The sequence below is a fragment of the Anabrus simplex genome, chromosome 1 (assembly GCF_040414725.1).
Source record: "Anabrus simplex isolate iqAnaSimp1 chromosome 1, ASM4041472v1, whole genome shotgun sequence".
NCBI lineage: Eukaryota > Metazoa > Arthropoda > Insecta > Orthoptera > Tettigoniidae > Anabrus > Anabrus simplex.
The window spans coordinates 1,058,059,329-1,058,076,843 of record NC_090265.1 but is presented as its reverse complement, the minus strand read 5'-3'; the positions used below and the strand labels follow the sequence as shown (position 1 = coordinate 1,058,076,843).

The 17,515-nt window shown below is 42.0% G+C and overlaps 1 protein-coding gene across 1 annotated transcript in view; it reads left to right on the top strand.

Moving 5' to 3' along the window:
* Positions 1–1,056: 1,056 nt before the first annotated feature.
* Positions 1,057–17,515, top strand: part of LOC136857961 (myosin heavy chain kinase C) — a 42,703-nt gene continuing 26,244 nt past the window's right edge. Inside the window, exon 1 of the mRNA XM_067137098.2 lies at positions 1,057–1,247. Within this exon, the coding sequence (XP_066993199.1) occupies positions 1,131–1,247 (117 nt within the window). The 5' untranslated portion in view covers positions 1,057–1,130. The remainder of the gene's footprint in view (positions 1,248–17,515) is intronic.

Here is a 17,515-nt window from a genome sequence, read left to right as displayed (position 1 = left end):
AATTGTTTATTCTTGCATTCATTTCGCTTGTACTCGGAATATATCAAATGCTGCAGTTATGTTGGGATGGGAGTAACAGAGGTTGACGGGGGTGGGGGAGTGGGGCGTTGTCGTCCAAGGAGTCCACACACCCCAGGAGTTTTAACGAATGTACTTTTATTAAGCATTTTACATATAATGCATATTACTATTTGCTTCTGGAGTCTGACTCATTGGCTGAATGATAGTGTTGAGGCCTTCGGTTCAGCCGGTCCCCGGTTCGATTCCCGGTCGGGTCGGGGATTTTAATCGCGCCTGAATAATTCTTCGGACTCGGGGACTGGGTGTTTGTTCCAACACTTTCCTCTTAATATTCAGACAACATACTACACTACCAATCACCAAAGGAACACACAACAGTGATTACTTCCCTACATATAGGGTTGGCGTCGGGAAGGGCATCCGACCGTAAAACAGGGCCAAATCCACATGTGCTACACAGTTCGCACCCGCGACCCCACACATGTAGGAAAATCAGAAGGAGAAGGAGAAGAAGAAGAAGAAGAATACGAATACTAGCTTCCGGAATTCGCACGAATCCGCCACTCTTACTTGGATCCAAGGACACTCATTTCCTTTTTAGGTATTCTATACCACCTAAACTCTGGAAGTTTGGACACCTATCAAAATAAAATTCTGGATCCCCCCCCCCCAAACTGAAATCCTGCCTACGCTACTGTGCAGATTGACGGATATTTAGCGGTTCCTCAACTGCGATTCCATCTACGATAAGTGGAAAACCAAGGAGAAAAAGTATATGGCGTTGGCAACAATGGTACGAGATACCCGCCAATTCATACAGAACTTCGGGAACCTACGACGAATCAATCTCATTATATGACTTGCAGTACGACATGTTGGCGCGCTTCAAAGTGACGTCTGGAGGCTGGTGTAGGCCTACTCGCCCTAGCACGTTCTAACTATAGGAGAGACTTGCAGGGCATGTGCAAGACTGCTATTTTCGTCATTCAATTGGGGATGGGAAGGGGACACTCAGTATATATAGGATGGATCTTCTTCATTCTGGTAACTTCTCTTCTCTGTGGAACATAAAACCGATACTCACGTTAGTTGTGACGCTTGTTTAGAAAATGACAATGAAAATTACAGCGTCAGTGACAGAAGGCGACAGACATTTAAAAGACGTATATTCACTCTTGTTTTATAACGGAAAACTTTACAGCAGTTCCGAAGACGGCAAGGTTAAAGTAAGTAATTTACTGTGTTGCCATTTACCATCCTTCACTCATCGCAACCATTTCCTCACTTATCTGCAAAAGTGAAGTGGGACGGACTTCACATCCGTCTAATGTATGATTGCGATTATTGTTATTATTATTATTATTATTATTATTATTATTATTATTATTATTATTATTATTATTATTATTATTATTATTATTATTATTATTATTACGAGCGGAGTGGGCGTGTTAATGAGCTACGGCTATGGATCCAAGCTCTGCATTTGGGAGACGACTGGGTTCGAGCCCCACCGTCGGCTGTCCTGAAAATAGTTTTCTGTGGCTTCCCGTTTCACTTCCAGGCAAATACCGGAACAGTTCTTATTCAAAGGCCACAACCGATTCTTTCAACCTCCTTACTCAATTTAATTCCTAATCATTCATTTAATCCTCACTGAGGAAAGCAACGGGAAACCACCTCACTTCTCATTTCCCTAGTACGCCTCTTCAGTGACGCCTAGGCTATTTATGACAGCTGTTGGCAGAGCTGCAGAGGATCAAACCAGCCTTCGGGCTGAATACCCAACATACACAACATAATCCTCACTAACGCTTCACCTGAGGTTAGCGTCGGGAAGGGCATCCGGCCGTAAAACAGACATGCCATTAATTTCACCTAATCCCCGACCCCGTATTAGGAAATGGTAATAATGGGTAGGCATATGATAATAATAATAATAATAATAATAATAATAATAATAATAATAATAATAATAATAATAATAATAATAATAATAATAATAATAATATTATATTATAATATGGCTCCATAGCCGTAGCTCATTAACACGCACGGCCACGCCGCCCGTAATAATAATAATAATAATAATAATAATAATAATAATAATAATAATAATAATAATAATAATAAAAATAATAATAATCGTAATCACTATAATGTTATAATATTTTCTTTCTTTCTTTCTTTCTTTCTTTCTTTCTTTCTTTCTTTCTTTCTTAGTCTGTAGTTGTTTTTCCCCTTGGATTCAGCGAGGGATCCCACCTCTACAACCTTAAGGGCAGCACCTATAGCGCGAGACTTTGGGTCAGGGAGATGAACTGGGGAGGAGGACCAGTACCTCGCCCAGGCGGCCTCACCCGTTTTGCTGAATAGGGCCCTTGTGGGGGAATGGGAAGATTGGAAGGGATAGACAAGGAAGCGAGAAGGAAGTGACCGTGGTCTTAAGCTAAGTACCATCCCGGCATTTTCCTGGAGGAGAAGTGGAAAACCACAGAAAACCACTTCGAGGATTGCTGTGATGGGAACTGAACCCCCCTCTACTCAATTGACTGAGTGGACCCCGTTCTAGCCTTCGTACCACTTTTCAAATTTCGTGGCAGAGCCGGGAATCGAATCCGGATATCCGGGGGTGAAACCCCTGTGGGTGGGGGCGGTAGAATAACACCCACCTCCGGGCCCCAGAGGCTCTGAACTTTGGAGCGTGCGATGGCGACCACGGGGCCCATAGCTGAGTCCTGGCATACCTTTCACTTACTTGTGCCAGGCTCCTCACTTTCATCTATCCTATCCGACGTCCCTTGGTCAACTTTTGTTCTTTTCAGACCCCGACGGTATTACGTTTGCGAGGCCTAGGGAGTCTGCTTTGCTGAATAGGACCTTTGTGGGGGTGTGGGAAAATTGGAAGGGATAGACAAGGAAGAGGAAAGGAAGCGGCCGTGGCCTTAAGCTAGGTACCATCCCGGCATTTGCCCTTCGCGGCCCTCGTCTTCCTTTGGCTGATACCTTCATTTTTCGAAGTGTGGGACCCTTTCCATTTTTCTCTCTGATTAGTGTTATATAGAGGATGATTGCCTAGTCGTACTTCCTCTTAAAACTAATCACCACCCCCACCACCACCACTCTCCGGGGGTGAGAGTTTATCACGCTAATCACTACACCTCAGAGGTGGACATTATTATTATTATTATTATTATTATTATTATTATTATTATTATTATTATTATTATTATTATTATTATTATTATTATTAATTTGTTTATCCTCCAGGGTCGGTTTTTCCCTCGGACTAAGCGAGGGATCCCACCTCTACCGCCTCAAGGGCAGTGTCCTGGAGTTTCAGACTTTGGGTCGGGGGATACAACTGGGGAGAATGACCAGTACCTCGCCCAGGCGGCCTCACCTGCTATGCTGAACAGGGGCCTTGTGAAGGGATGGGGCGATTGGATGGGACAGGCAAGGAAGAGGGAAGAAAGCGGCCGTGGCCTTAAGTTAGGTACCATCCCGGCATTTATCTGGAGGAGAAGTGGGAAACCACGGAAAACTACTTCCAGGATGGCTGAGGTGGGAATCGAACCCACGTCTACTCAGTTGACCTCCCGAGACTGAGTGGACCCCGTTCCAGCCCTCGTACCACTTTTCAAATTTCGTGGCAGAGCCGGGAATCGAACCCGGACCTCCGGGGGTGGCAGCTAATCACGCTAACCACTACACCACAGAGGCGGACCTTATTATTTTTATTATTATTATTATTATTATTATTATTATTATTATTATTATTATTATTATTATTATGTCTTTCACTCAGAAGTATCAAGTATAATTGTATTATTAAAAACATTCATGTGTCTATTAACGAACTACAGTATTTATATAGTATTCATAACAACTGCATTGTCAATAATTCTTTTTTTACAATCGTTTCTATGCAATCGATATTATTATCATGATCATGGAGATTACTGTAAGTAGGCCTACTTAGGTGCTAATATAAGGAAATATCGTCATTGGGGATAATAACATTAACGAGGTTATAAATAAAATAAAATAAAATAAAATAAAATTAAATAAAATAAAATAAAATAAAATAAATAAAGATTACAGATCGCTTCACATACGAGAGTATTTAAGGGTTGTAGTAAGGATGTAAAAGGAGAGGGCGTATATGAGTCTGGTAAGACCCCAGTTAGAATATGATTCTATTGCATGGGACGCTCACCAGGATCACTTATACGAGAACTGGAAAAGATACAAAGGAAAGCAGCACGATTTGTTCTGGGTGATTTTCGTTAAAAGAGCAGCATTACGAAAATGTTACAAACTTTGGGCTGGGAAGACTTGCGAGAAAGGAGACGAGCTGTCAGTGGAGAAATGGGGGTGGAATGACTACAGCAGACGAATAAGCTTGCCTGGAACTGTTAGAGGTAGGAAAGATCGCAATATGAAGATAAAGTTGGAATTCAAGAGGACAAATTGGGGCCAATATTCATTTATGGGAAGAATATAGGAAGAATGTAATTTTATTATTTATCAAGAGAAATTCTTGATAAATTTTTCAAGTTCTTTTAGGAAAAGACTAGGTGAACAATAGGGAATCTGCCATCTGGACGACAGTTCTAAATTCAGATCAATGATAATTGATTGATTGATTGATTGATTGATTGATTGATTGATTGATTGATTGATTGATTGATATTATGATTAGCGGGCGAGTTGGCCGTGCAGTTAGGAGCGCGCAGCTGTGAGCTCGCATCCGGGAGATAGTGGGTTCGAACCCCACTTTCGGCAGCCCTGAAGATGGTTTTCCGTGGTTTCCCATTTTCACACCAGGCAAATGCTGGGGCTGTACCTTAATTGAGGCCACGGTCGCTTCCTTCCCATTCCTAGGCCTTTCCTGTCCCATTGTCGCCATAAGACCTACCGTATGCATGTCGGTGCGACGTAAAGCAAAAAAAAAAAAGATAAAATGATTATCGGTTATTAATGAAGTGTGGCTGTATTACTAGAAAGTATTATTATTATTATTATTATTATTATTATTATTATTATTATTATTATTATTATTATTATTATTATTATTATTATTATTATTATTATTATTATTATTATTATTATTATTATTATTATTATTATTATTTGGTCCACATCCTTTCTAACTGCTAACGGTCTTAACAGATGTCAGAGTGTTAATAATGTTCGGCCCATTGGAGATCTTAAAAATTGTGGATAGAAACAACACGAAATTGATGCACTAAAACAGCCATCGACCTCAGTCGAATTCTAACTTTAAGTCTTGGGAACAGAAGACCAATAACTAATCGATTATACCTGTAAGGTCGACTATTTTAATAATAATAATAACAAGAAGAAGAATTAGCGTACCCGTGCGAGAAATCTCGCATGTGGAAATCCACCAACCCACTCCCACCCCCACTTTCTCCCCACATCCGTATGAAGGGTGAATTTATTTCTGATTTATTAAACTTCTTTGTACACAGTGTTTGATGTAGTATCATCGGTATCAAGTACCAGTTAACCGTAACTACCCCGATGTATTATGCATGCCTTATGCGTTAAAACAAACATCAGTCATTATTTCCATATACCGGGCGAGTTGGCCGTGCGGTTAGGGTCGTGCAGCTGTGAGCTTGCATCCGGGAGATAGTGGGTTCGAACCCCACTGTCGGCAGCCCTGAAGATGGTTTTCCGTGGTTACCCATTTTCACACCAGACAAATGTCCGGCTCCATGGCTAAATGGTTAGCGTGCTGGCCTTTGGCCACAGGAGTCCAGGGTTCGATTCCCGGCAGGGTCGGGAATTTTAACCTTAATTGGTTAATTTCCCTGGCACGGGGGCTGGGTATATGTGTCGTCTTCATCATCATTTCATCCTCATCACGACGCGCAGGTTACCTACGGGTGTCAAATCAAAAGACCTGCATCTGGCGAGCCGAACTTGTCCTCGGACACTCCCGGCACTAAAAGCCATACGCCATTCCATTTCATACCAGACAAATGCTGGGGCTGTAACTTAATTAAGGCCACGGCCGCTTCCTTCCCACTCCTAGACCTTTTCTGTCCCATCGTCGCCATAAACCTAACTGCGTTGGTGCGACGTAAAGCAAAATAGCAGAACAAAATATCATAAGAACATCTAACCGCACCAAACCAAGCATCGGTCAAATATTCGCGGACACTCAATGACAGGTCAAAAAATAAGGCGAACCGCGGATTTTCATATCCCCCACCCCAAGTCCTCCCTTCTTAACCTATCTGGTTAAGTTTTGAAACACTCTCTACGTCACCGTACTGCTCATTTCACTCAACACAACACGATAGACCATGCCAAGCTCGGTCGTACAACTGCTATGACTTGATGAAAAACGTATCCTTGAACATACACGCATACATCCATAAACTTGGTCATATTGGACATTCCGACTGGGGCTGAACTATGACTTAATATGGCATCCAGATTGTCACAGTTCCTCTCGGGGACCTTGAAAACTATGGATTCGACATTAATATCTGGGTACTAGGGGTGTCTTGCCCCCACAGTCTTTTCTTTTTCTTATTTCAGATAGTCGTATGTGTACCAGGTTTAGTTGAGAACTCCTTAATCTCGATCTCTTTGGACATATTCTTTTCCGCCTCTTCTCATCGCCGTGCCAATGGGGCTGATATTGGAATTAAATTGTATCTGGAGTGTGACTATTCACCTCAGCGACCCCATAATTAATACATTCATATAGGTCGTTTTCTATTATTTTTATACTTCACCCCGTTTTCCATCCCCGCCCAAAGGCGTCCTATGAGTGTTTTACACAACAGTATATTTTTCCTGATGCTAAGTCATATGTGTAGCAATTTTGGTTGGCAGCTTTGCCCAAACGTACATGCATAATCTCGCTGCTGTAGAATCTTGAGCTGACGTTGCTATGGTTACAGCAGTACATTTCTTTATCCGATTCCTAGAGCAGGGGTAGTGTGGTGCCAATATCTCCATAACGGTTAGTTTTAAGGCCTTAAAACCTGGTGTTCGGGCCCGTACGTCTTACCGAGTTTTTTTTTTTTTTTTTTTTTGCGTCAAGGGGCTTAAAATGAGCTTTGTCTCGTCCTTGTACGACAAAATCGATATTTCGCATATATTAGCCTAGTATTTTTATATCTCCCGTCGCCCCCCCCCCCACTCGAATTGTTTTTAAAATAAAATACAGCCCATGTACCTCAGGGATAATGTATGTTTAGTAAAATAATTTTTAGAATCGGTCCAGTAGTTTCTGAAATTACTCTCCAGATATACGCAAACTCACGAAATTCGCACTCGCTCTTTATTATACTGTATTAATAACTAGCAAATGTACCCGTGCTTCGCTACGGTATTCTACATTGTATACGGATATCGAAGTAAATTACTGTACATGCAGTGAATAAGATTTTTTTTTTAAATGCAAGTATTGATAAGAAATCTGCTCCACGTACAACAACTTTTGGGCTATGTCCGCTGGACTTAGCCTGCAAAACAGACCGTTCATGATATCTCCCTTATTAATCCTCCTGTCGAAAAAATTGCACATGAGGAAGAAACATTTTAGAAATGGATTTCCATGAAGGTTGGTCGATTTCCAGTCAGGTTGGTCTTGTAAATATTGTGGGAGAGTAAAATGACTGTTTCGGTTCCCTATATACCCACAGTCCATTCCGGGAATTTGAAATGGTATGGACCTTAAAACCTATCTTTGGACAGGTGGATGCTAAATGTGAATTTTGGTTGAAATATCTTGCTACTTTTTTTTTGATAGTAGCTTTACGTCGCACCGACACAGATAGGTCTTATGGCGACGGCGACGATGGGACAGGAAAGGCCTAGGAGCTGGAAGGAAGCGGCCGTGGCCTTAATTAAGGCACAGCCTCAGAATTTGCCTGGTGTGAAAATGGGAAACCACGGAAAACCATCTTCAGGGCTGCCTACAGTGGGATTCGAACCCACTATCTCCCGAATGCAAGCTCACAGCCGCGCGCCCCTAACCGCACGACCAACTCGCCCGGTAAAATATCTTCAGTACGGTAGTTTTCAAGTTATAAGAAATACGCTTTACACGCACCCGCTGTTAAGTCCGGTGGGACTTGTACCGAAAACCGGTCCGTTAATTATATCTCCCTTATTAATCCTCGTATCGAAATGATGCACTTGAGAAAAAACGGTTTAGAAATTGATTCCCATTAAGGCAGGTAGTTTTTCATTAAGTTTGGTTGTATATATTTTGTGTGTGGGGGGGGGGGGTTGGTGGTGCAAAATCACAGTTTCGGTTTCGTACAAACCCCCCAGTCAGTTCAGGGATTTAGAAACAATATTGACCCTAAAACCCACCGAAGGACAGGTGGATTCTATATATGAAGTTTGGTAGAAATACATCCAGTAGTTTTCAAGCTATAGACAAACAGACAAACATACAAACAAACAGACACCAAAGCTAAAATCTATGCAGATGGTCATTATTATACCTGAAATGGATAACTGCACGGAAATTTCGCCAAAATAGTCAATGTACAGACACACGGCCGTTACAATTTTATTTATATAGATTAGTATAGATGAATTACATAAAATAAATATATTTCCGTTGGGCTTTCAAGAATGCAAGATTTTTCCTGTACTATTGAGACGATTTGGAAGATGTTGGTACAAACCGCACCTTTTAACTCCTTCTGGTTTAAGAGCTTGAGTTTTGTGAAACATACACATTAGCGTTTTATGCCCGCCTGGTGGCCATGATCGTTAAGATGTTGAAGTCTATCTGACACCGTGGTTAGCCGGTTTGAGTCCCGCTGGTCGAAAAAAAGAATTTCACCATCTGGTAGGGAAGGGGTATACAATTTCTAAATCACTAGATTGCGTGTCAAAAGCCTGGATTAAATTCCAAACCTCTCCGCAGTGCTCATATGGAGTAAGGGCATATGACGCCGTTGATGGTGATTCGTCCGTCGGATGGAGAGGTTAAGCCTTGAGCAGACCCCTTGGTGCTATTCGACAGGAGTGGGCTATGTGTTGGCACCGGGTTTCATCCTCTCCCTTCCTACTATCATATATCGCGTCATTCATTTCATCTCATTAACTCCTCTGATGAGGTTGACGGCAGGAAAGGCATCCGGTCATAAAAACACGCCACGAGAGATTCAGTATTAGTTTTAGTATTCATTGAACATAACAGGCGATTAGTCCCGATACATGTTCACCAAGGCCCTTCCAAGCATGAACAACTAACAAAAAAGAAAAGAAGAGAAACACGCGATTCCTTGGGCATCAGTTACCCCGGAAACGTGACACTCGCACAGCAGTCATCCTGAGTCCCTACATGCCACGTCCATCGTCTCCACTTAATATTAAGAAATTAAATAAAATTAAAGATAATAATATAAAGCAAGAAATAATATTAATAACAATTAATAACCTATTTATGCTGGCTACTCTACTATTTACATTCCAGGTTATTACATCATATACTACCTCGCACTTCTCTCAGGCATTGTTTTTTCACTGCGCATATAAGCTTATTCAGGCCACTGTCATTTCTCCACTGTTTCGCTATCCATCTTTTTGTCTACACATTTTTTGCTGCTCTACATTTAGAAACTTTGTCCTTAGTTTTTCTGTCCCTATACAATCACAAAGTAAATGTAAATCATCATACTTAGCCTCACATAGTATGCACTGAGAGCTCTCTTTGCTCCCGATCCATCCTTTATTTCTATGAACCCCATCAGCCACCATAGTATCCCATCCTTTAATCTTCCATCCCGAATCTTATACTTAAGTTGGAGATCTGGTAGACCTTATAGAATAGGCTGGGCGAAGGCCTTTCTCTATATTTTTCCAAACAATTCTGCATCTGGATGTCCTTAATTCTCATTGTCAGGGCCCTCTGCATTCTGCTATTATTCCCCTTCCATCCCTCCCGCCAAATATATCCCATACCCAAATCCTCAACATAAATTTTGATTTTTGCTAGCCAACCCTCATCATACATTCCTTCCAGTTCATGTCTATATGCTTCCTGCAGCAGAATACCGCCGCCACCCCGTCTTAATCTAGACCAATAATTTAATACCCTTTTAACACAATCTAACTCGATAAACTCTCCGCATAAGATTAATGCCCCTGTACATTGCGATAATCTCATAACAGCCTTACTGAATTCATATATTATTTGATTCAGGCTGACCCTTTTCTTTTCTAATCCCCACAATTCAATCCCATGTAGAGCTCTACTTAGGACCAGGGGTTTTAGTATTAGTCTCAGTATTTTATAGCTTACCCCTGGGTAATTGGCGACTAGAATTTTTATTGCTGCGAGGGCTGCAACCCCTCTCAATTTGATCTCTTGATGTGGTTATCCCATCCTCCTTTTCTATTTAGTATCACTCCTAGATATTCTAATCTCTCGACTTCCTCTATTCTTGCCCCCCGTACCCTCCATTCCCTTACCTTTTTACCCTCCTTCTCTTACTTACAATCATCACCTTCGATTTGTTATAGTTAATTTTCAGCGACCACTTATTCGCGTAATCTACTAATATCTCCAAACTTTTTTGCAATCCAACCCTAGTCAGCGTCATTAACAGAATATCATCAGCGAAAATAAGGCCTGGGCTCTCTATATTATCCACCGCCGGTACAGCCCACCTAGCCCCTCCGTGCCCATCCAGTATATCATTTATTAATAGTACAAATAATATGGACGATAACTTGCAGGCTTGTTTGAGACCCAGCTTGCATTCTATCGGTTTGCTTATTACATTATCCTCTAGTTTGACGCTACTATATACTCTCTGATACAGCGCCTCTACCGCACATATCATTTTACTAGAGACTCCCAGCCTCCCTAATCTTTCTAATAACGCTCTTCTGCTCACCGTGTCGAACACTTTCTCAAAATCGACCGCTGCCAAAATATGCTGCCTCTTTCCCGCACCATGTATTTCTCCGCTAGCAATTTCACAATCATGATATTATCTATTGTTTGCCTCCCCTTCCTGAATCCTCCCTGATATTTAGAGATTATGCCGTTATTTTCAGCCCACTCCCTTAGTCTATTAGCAAAAACTCCTGTGTAAATTTTGCTCAATGAATCTAAAAGGGTTATACCTCGGTAGTTGTTAGGTAAATTTCTATTCCCTTTCTTTTTATATATTGGGCATATTATCCCATATTCCCATTCGTTCGGTACTTTCGCCCCGTTCAAAATCCTGTTGAATAGCTTTACAATTCCTTCTACCATCTGGCTGTATGTACTTATTTGTTCCAAGCATACATTACTAATACCATTCCTCCCCTCGCTGATTTCATCTTCAGTTTCCCAATCACCCCCTGTACTTCTTCTATCGTGAAATCCCTATCTAGTGCGTGTATACTTACTTCCACATTTGACCACAAGGCCTGCTTTCTTTCCTTATACTCCCAATCGTCCCTTCCTCCTACTAGCTCGCTAAAATATGTCACCCACTGTACATAGTCCACATTCGTTTTCTTCAGTCCCTTCCCTCCTTTATTGATCATATTTATTGTCTCCTATATTTTTTCAGTTCGATTCATTCTGCATTCCTTGTTTATTAGCTCTGATTGGTTCTTCAACCACTTTCTCTTCTCCGCAATTTTACTTTTGTACTCTTTGCTCAGCCTGCAAAATACTTCACGATCTTTGCTCAGTCCTTTTGCCCCATACTCTTTTAATACTCCTAACGCTGTTTTTCTGCGGATCTCACATTCCTTGTCATACCAACCATCCCCTTCTATATTTTTCCTTCTGCTGTGCTCGACTGCCCTTGTCACTCTCCTTACAGGGTATTCTATAACTCCAACACTCTATCTATATTATTTTCCTTCAGCTCCCTTTCCCAGGCAATTCTAATTAATTGTATCTCTTTATCCATAAGTGCGTCTAGCTCTCTTTTTGAGTTCTCTGTCCATATATATTAATTTTAATATAACCACTACCCCACTCTATCGTATTTTTTCTCTCTTCCCCTTTGCTTTCCTCTCTCCTCACCAAACTAACCCATACCGGAGGTGGTGGATTCGGTCCAATCCGCCACCACTATGCTTTTGATGTTATCTAACAAGTCCTCTGAACTCATTACTAAGTCAATAACGCTCCCCCCTTGTTCAGTAATATAGGTCATGTTACCTCTCTGCCCCCTCCCAATAGAACGAATAAATTCCCGACTTCGCATAATTCTAAAAGTTTTCTACCGTAGTTATTAATTACCTTATTATTACTAATTCTTCCTGATCCTACTATCAACTCTCCTTCTTTACTATACCTCGGACTTCGCTCGCCTATTCTGGCATTCTAGTCTCCAAATAACAATATTCCGTCCTCCTCATACCTTCCTCTAATGATACTAGTTTCTAATAATAATTCCTCAAAGAACTTATCATTTGCGTATGGAGATTCCTTGGAGTGACAGTAGGCAAAATCCAAGCACACATGTTTCTCTCCCCCTGCCTCTCTCCCCATGTTAAATCTTATCCACACAACCCCTTCAATGTCACTCTCAATATGCTCTATACATTCATTCAACTCCTCTTTGACTAGCACCGCTATTCCTCCGGGCGCACGGCCCATTTTAATCTCTTCCTTGACTTGTGCCTCACCGTGAATCCCTCCAAGTTATCTCCCTGCTTAGTTCTAGCCATGTTTTCAAAAGTTCTACAATATCAAAACTTTCTATTCAATTTTCACTTTTATATTAACTATTGTACTCAATACACCTTCAGTATTAACAAAGCCTATCTTCCAGTCTAGTTACAGCTTCTTTCCCCTACCTTCCAAACCACAATATTTATTCTTACTTCTCGTCACAAATGTGCAGGCTCAGGAAGTGTTAACAGATAGTGTTCCGAAAGGAAAATGGGATGCATTGATTGCTGATCTGGTGGGGGGGGGGGGGACAAGAAAGAGAGAGACCTTATGACCAAGGGGAGAAGCGGGAGCCTGAAGGACCTGTGGGGGGGGGGGGGAATAAAGGTTCTACCTCCCTTCCTTGTCTATCCCTTCCAATCTTCCCATCCCCCCACAAGGCCCCTGTTCAGCATAGCAGGTGAGGCCGCCTGGGAGAGGTACTGTCACCCTCCCCAGTTGTATCCCCCGACCCAGAGGCTGAAGCTCCAGGACACTGCCCTTGAGGCGGTAGAGGTGGGATCCCTCGCTGAGTCCGAGGGAAAAACCGACCCTGGAGGGTAAACAGATTACGATACGATACGATACGATGAATTTACATAAAATAAATATATTTCCATTGGCTTTTCAAGAAATGCAAGAATTTTCCTGTACTATTGAGATGATTTGGAAGATTTTGGTGCAAACCGTACTTTTTAACTCCCTCTGGATTAAGAGCTTGAGTTTTGTGAAACATACACATTAGCGTTATATATATTTATATTTATTTTGTCTGGCTCCTTAGCTGAACGGTCAGCATACTGGCCTCGGCTAGGAGGGCCCTGGGTTTGATACGTAGCCGGGCCAATGATTGTAACTGCGTATGGTTGAATGTGGTGGTGGTGGTAATTATTGTTTGAAGAGGAAGTACAACTAGGCAACCAACCTCGATATAACACTAATCAGAGAGAAAAAGTGGAATGGATGCGGCACTTCAACAATGAAGGTATCGGCCAAAGAATGACAAAGGCCACGAAGGGCATAAAAATGAAAGACTCTCTAAGCCTTGCAACCTAATACCGTCGGGGTCGGAAAAGAACAAGAGTTGACCAAAGGAGCTAGGATAGGATAGATGAAAGTGAGGAGCCTAACACAAATAAGTGGAAGGAATGCCAGGGCTCAGCTAAGGGTCCCATGGTCACCAACCTACGCTCCAAAGTTAAGAGCCCCTGGGGCCTATTTTAGTCACCTCTTACGACAGGCAGGTGCTACCGTGTATGCATTCTACCAACCATATGGTTAATTCCTATGGCTCGGGGACTGGATGTTTGTGTTTATCTTAACACTCTTCTCTTCAACCACAAACAATACGCCACACTACCAACCACTACAGAAATAACTGACCTCCTGAGAATAACATTACTCCAAAACAGTTTTAAATTCAATGACAAAATCCATCATCCTTTCCTCGCCATTATCCGCATAATTGCGAACATTTTTCTCAATCACTTCGAAAACAATTTCTTAATTAACCACTCGAAAGGAATCGTTCACTCGAGCAGATATGTACGAGTAAATGACGTAATATGCTTTTATGATAATGACGACACAAATGCACAGCACTTGTTGAATATACTGAATTCCTCGCACAGTCAATCAAATTCACAAAACTAACAGTAAAATATACTTTTTAGACATCACAATAAGTACAAATAATCACAACCTGTCATACAAAATATACAGAAAACCCACTCAGAATCACACACTAATGACAACGAATCGAACCACCCATACATACACAAAGTAGCAGGACTGAAAGCAATGATACACAGAGCTATTTCCATACCAATGAGCACAATGTATTTCAGTGAAGAGATACAAACAATCGCGAAAGAAAACTACCACCCTCAGAGGACATTAGATAAAATGTTAAATAAAGAAAAGAAAAACACCCGAAAAACCACACCATGAAAGAGAAAAATGCACTGTCCTCAACTACACTAACAAGAAAACAAACAAAATAACCAACATTTTCAAAAAACAAGGTCTAAAAGTAGCCTTTTCTAGACCAGATTTTGAACACCGGTACTGACAATGTTTGAAGAAATGTGCCATAGAAGAGTTATGAAATGATGTAGGCATACTTTCACTAAGTTTAAATAAATGTCATTGCCGTTAGTTGTAAAATTATTTTGCTACTTATTTATGAACCTTACTTTTGATAAATGTAAATTTTATAGTTTATACAGTAGCTTTTTTGCCTGCTTTGAAAAGTTGAACGATATCTTTCTGCATTAAAACATAACAAAAACAGACATATATGCGTTGTTATACCAAACTGAGAGTTATGAAGCAAGACACCTGACTTAAGAGAACTCGGAGTCTTCAGCTACAGGTCAAAGCTTGTTAGCGTTGACGTTACTACAACTCTTGCTACTATGATGACGTCACTCCGCTCAGAACCTCATTTTATGAGGTGGGGTGGAGGGGTAGAATTGCATCAATGGCATACTGCTAGTCGTAAGGGTGTCTAAAAGGGAGGGCTAACTCAGGGGAGAGCTGTGCTAGGACACAGTGGTAAATAGGCATACACAGACCCTTGTAGAGGCATTCCCTTACTTCTTCTTCTTCTTTATCCCTTTACCCTTCAGGGTCGGTTTTATCCATCGGACAGCGAGGGATCCCACCTCTACCGCCTTAAGGGCAGTGTCTTGGAGCTACAGACTCTGGGGGTCGGGGGATACGACTGAGGAGGATGACCAGTACCTCACCCTCCCCCCGGTCCACGCGTTAACTTCTCGAGACCTAACTGCCGACGTGATTATGGTCAAGAGTGCTAGGTTAACCCATGCATTTGACGCTAGGCTTAACTTTACAAGGGCGTTACAGTCTCAAGTTTGAGATTCGATCTTACACTCAACCTAACTAGACGAGATGAGACATGATCCAGGGACTTTGATGCTGAGATTGGTGGAAGCTGACGGCTACACATAGGACTGAGATACGGTGTAAGGTGTAATAAAATGATTTATTCATAGGGGGCGTAATATCGGAAAGCATCTTCGGAAGTTCTAAAAACGGAGAGCCTAGCATGCACATATCAGCAAAAAATAACTGCACGTGCAAGTTAACTGTCTTTGGATGTATTTGCTGACACATAGAATACAAAGTTCATTTTTCTACAAGTTCGCAACTTAGGTACAATCACGCAGGAAGACCTAACCTATCTTCATTCTGAATACCCAATATAATACGTAAAAAATAATGTGGTGCCGGAATTTAGCTCTGCAGGATTTCGCGTATTATCAGAATTCCCGAATACAGAATAAAATCCCTACCCACAATTCACGTTCGATGCCCCTGCAAGCCTAACTTTGCGCTGACAACGCGTTAACCTTCCAGGACTTGACATGGTGCTAGGGAGATGGTGTAAGACTTAATACATGTGCTTTATTCATTGAGGCGTAACGCTGAAAAGCGACCTTAGGTCTTGGGGAGTTAAGCGACCACGCAGGGTATCAGCCAAAGAAAGACAAGGGCTACGAAAGGCGTGAAAATTAAAGACTCCTTAGTCCTCGTAAACGTAATAGCGTGGGGGTCGGAAAAGAACAAGAGTTAACCGAGGAAGGTCGGATAGGATAGATAAAAGTGAGTGGGCTAACGCAAGTAAGTAGAAGCATGCGTATACATGGGCTCTTTTGGCACTAGCCCGGCTGGGGCTGTGCTAGGGCTTTTTTCACATATTGCCCTAATTCGAGGTTCTATCCTTCTAACCGGTTGCCCTTCCTAACTTGCGACTTTCGGTGGAGTGATGTAACATAGGTAGAAGGGTGATGGAATGCTGCTGTAAGAAACGATTAAAAGGGAGGGGGCTAAACTTCCGAGCGTGGCATTAGCGGCTAGAGGACCTCACGCTGAGTCTGAAATTAATTATAGTTGTTTAACTTTCTTTGAATAGGGAGTCGAGGGTTTAGCTAGATTTTTACTCTTCTGACTTGAGAACAATCTTCTACTCATAGACACGAGGCTTCAGAAATCTGCTGACGGTGTACCTGGTTATGCTATGTAAGCAACACAGTTGCCGCAGAGATGCATGCGTTACAATTGACATGAATGAAATATCTGACCCGAGCAGACTTCGACTCTTCGACTTTGAACACAACTCTTCATCTCAGGCATAAGTGTCCCCTACAATAGTTAGCCAAGGAGGTTAGATAGACGACAGATTAGCACACAACATGCCTAGACTCAGCTAAAAACCCGAGTTCGCCAATGCAGACACAACTACAGCACAGGTTGTTCGGCTCTTACCTAAGGCAAGGGTGTCCCTGGAGGAGCTTTACTCTGCTTGATCCCCACCACCTCAGAATAAAGTGTCCTACAAGAGTTAGCCAGGGCCGATGACCTTAGATGTTAGGCCCCTTAAAACAACAAGCGAGAGTTGGCCAAGGGAGGTTGGATAGACAACAGCTTAGCATACATCATGCCTAGACTCAGCTAAAACCCCTAGTTCGCTAACCCATGCTCTCTCAAGTCAGACACCCCTTTTAGTTACCTCTTTCGACAGTATTCCATAAGATGACAACATCCTATTGTCTGTAGGTGCCAGAGGTCGTAGAGCGTGGCTAGAGATGGATTGCGCATGGCGGCCATCTTGCGCAGTAGCTCCTGGGCCAAATCTGCCTATTTTTCCCTACCGTACTGACTTAAGAATTTGATAGGGTTGCATTTTTTCAGATAAATTCAAATCAGGGGCGTAGCCAAGGGGGGAGTTATTGGGGGTTAGAACCTTTCCCCCCCCCAATGGAAATTTTGAAAAAAGAAAATAAACAGTAA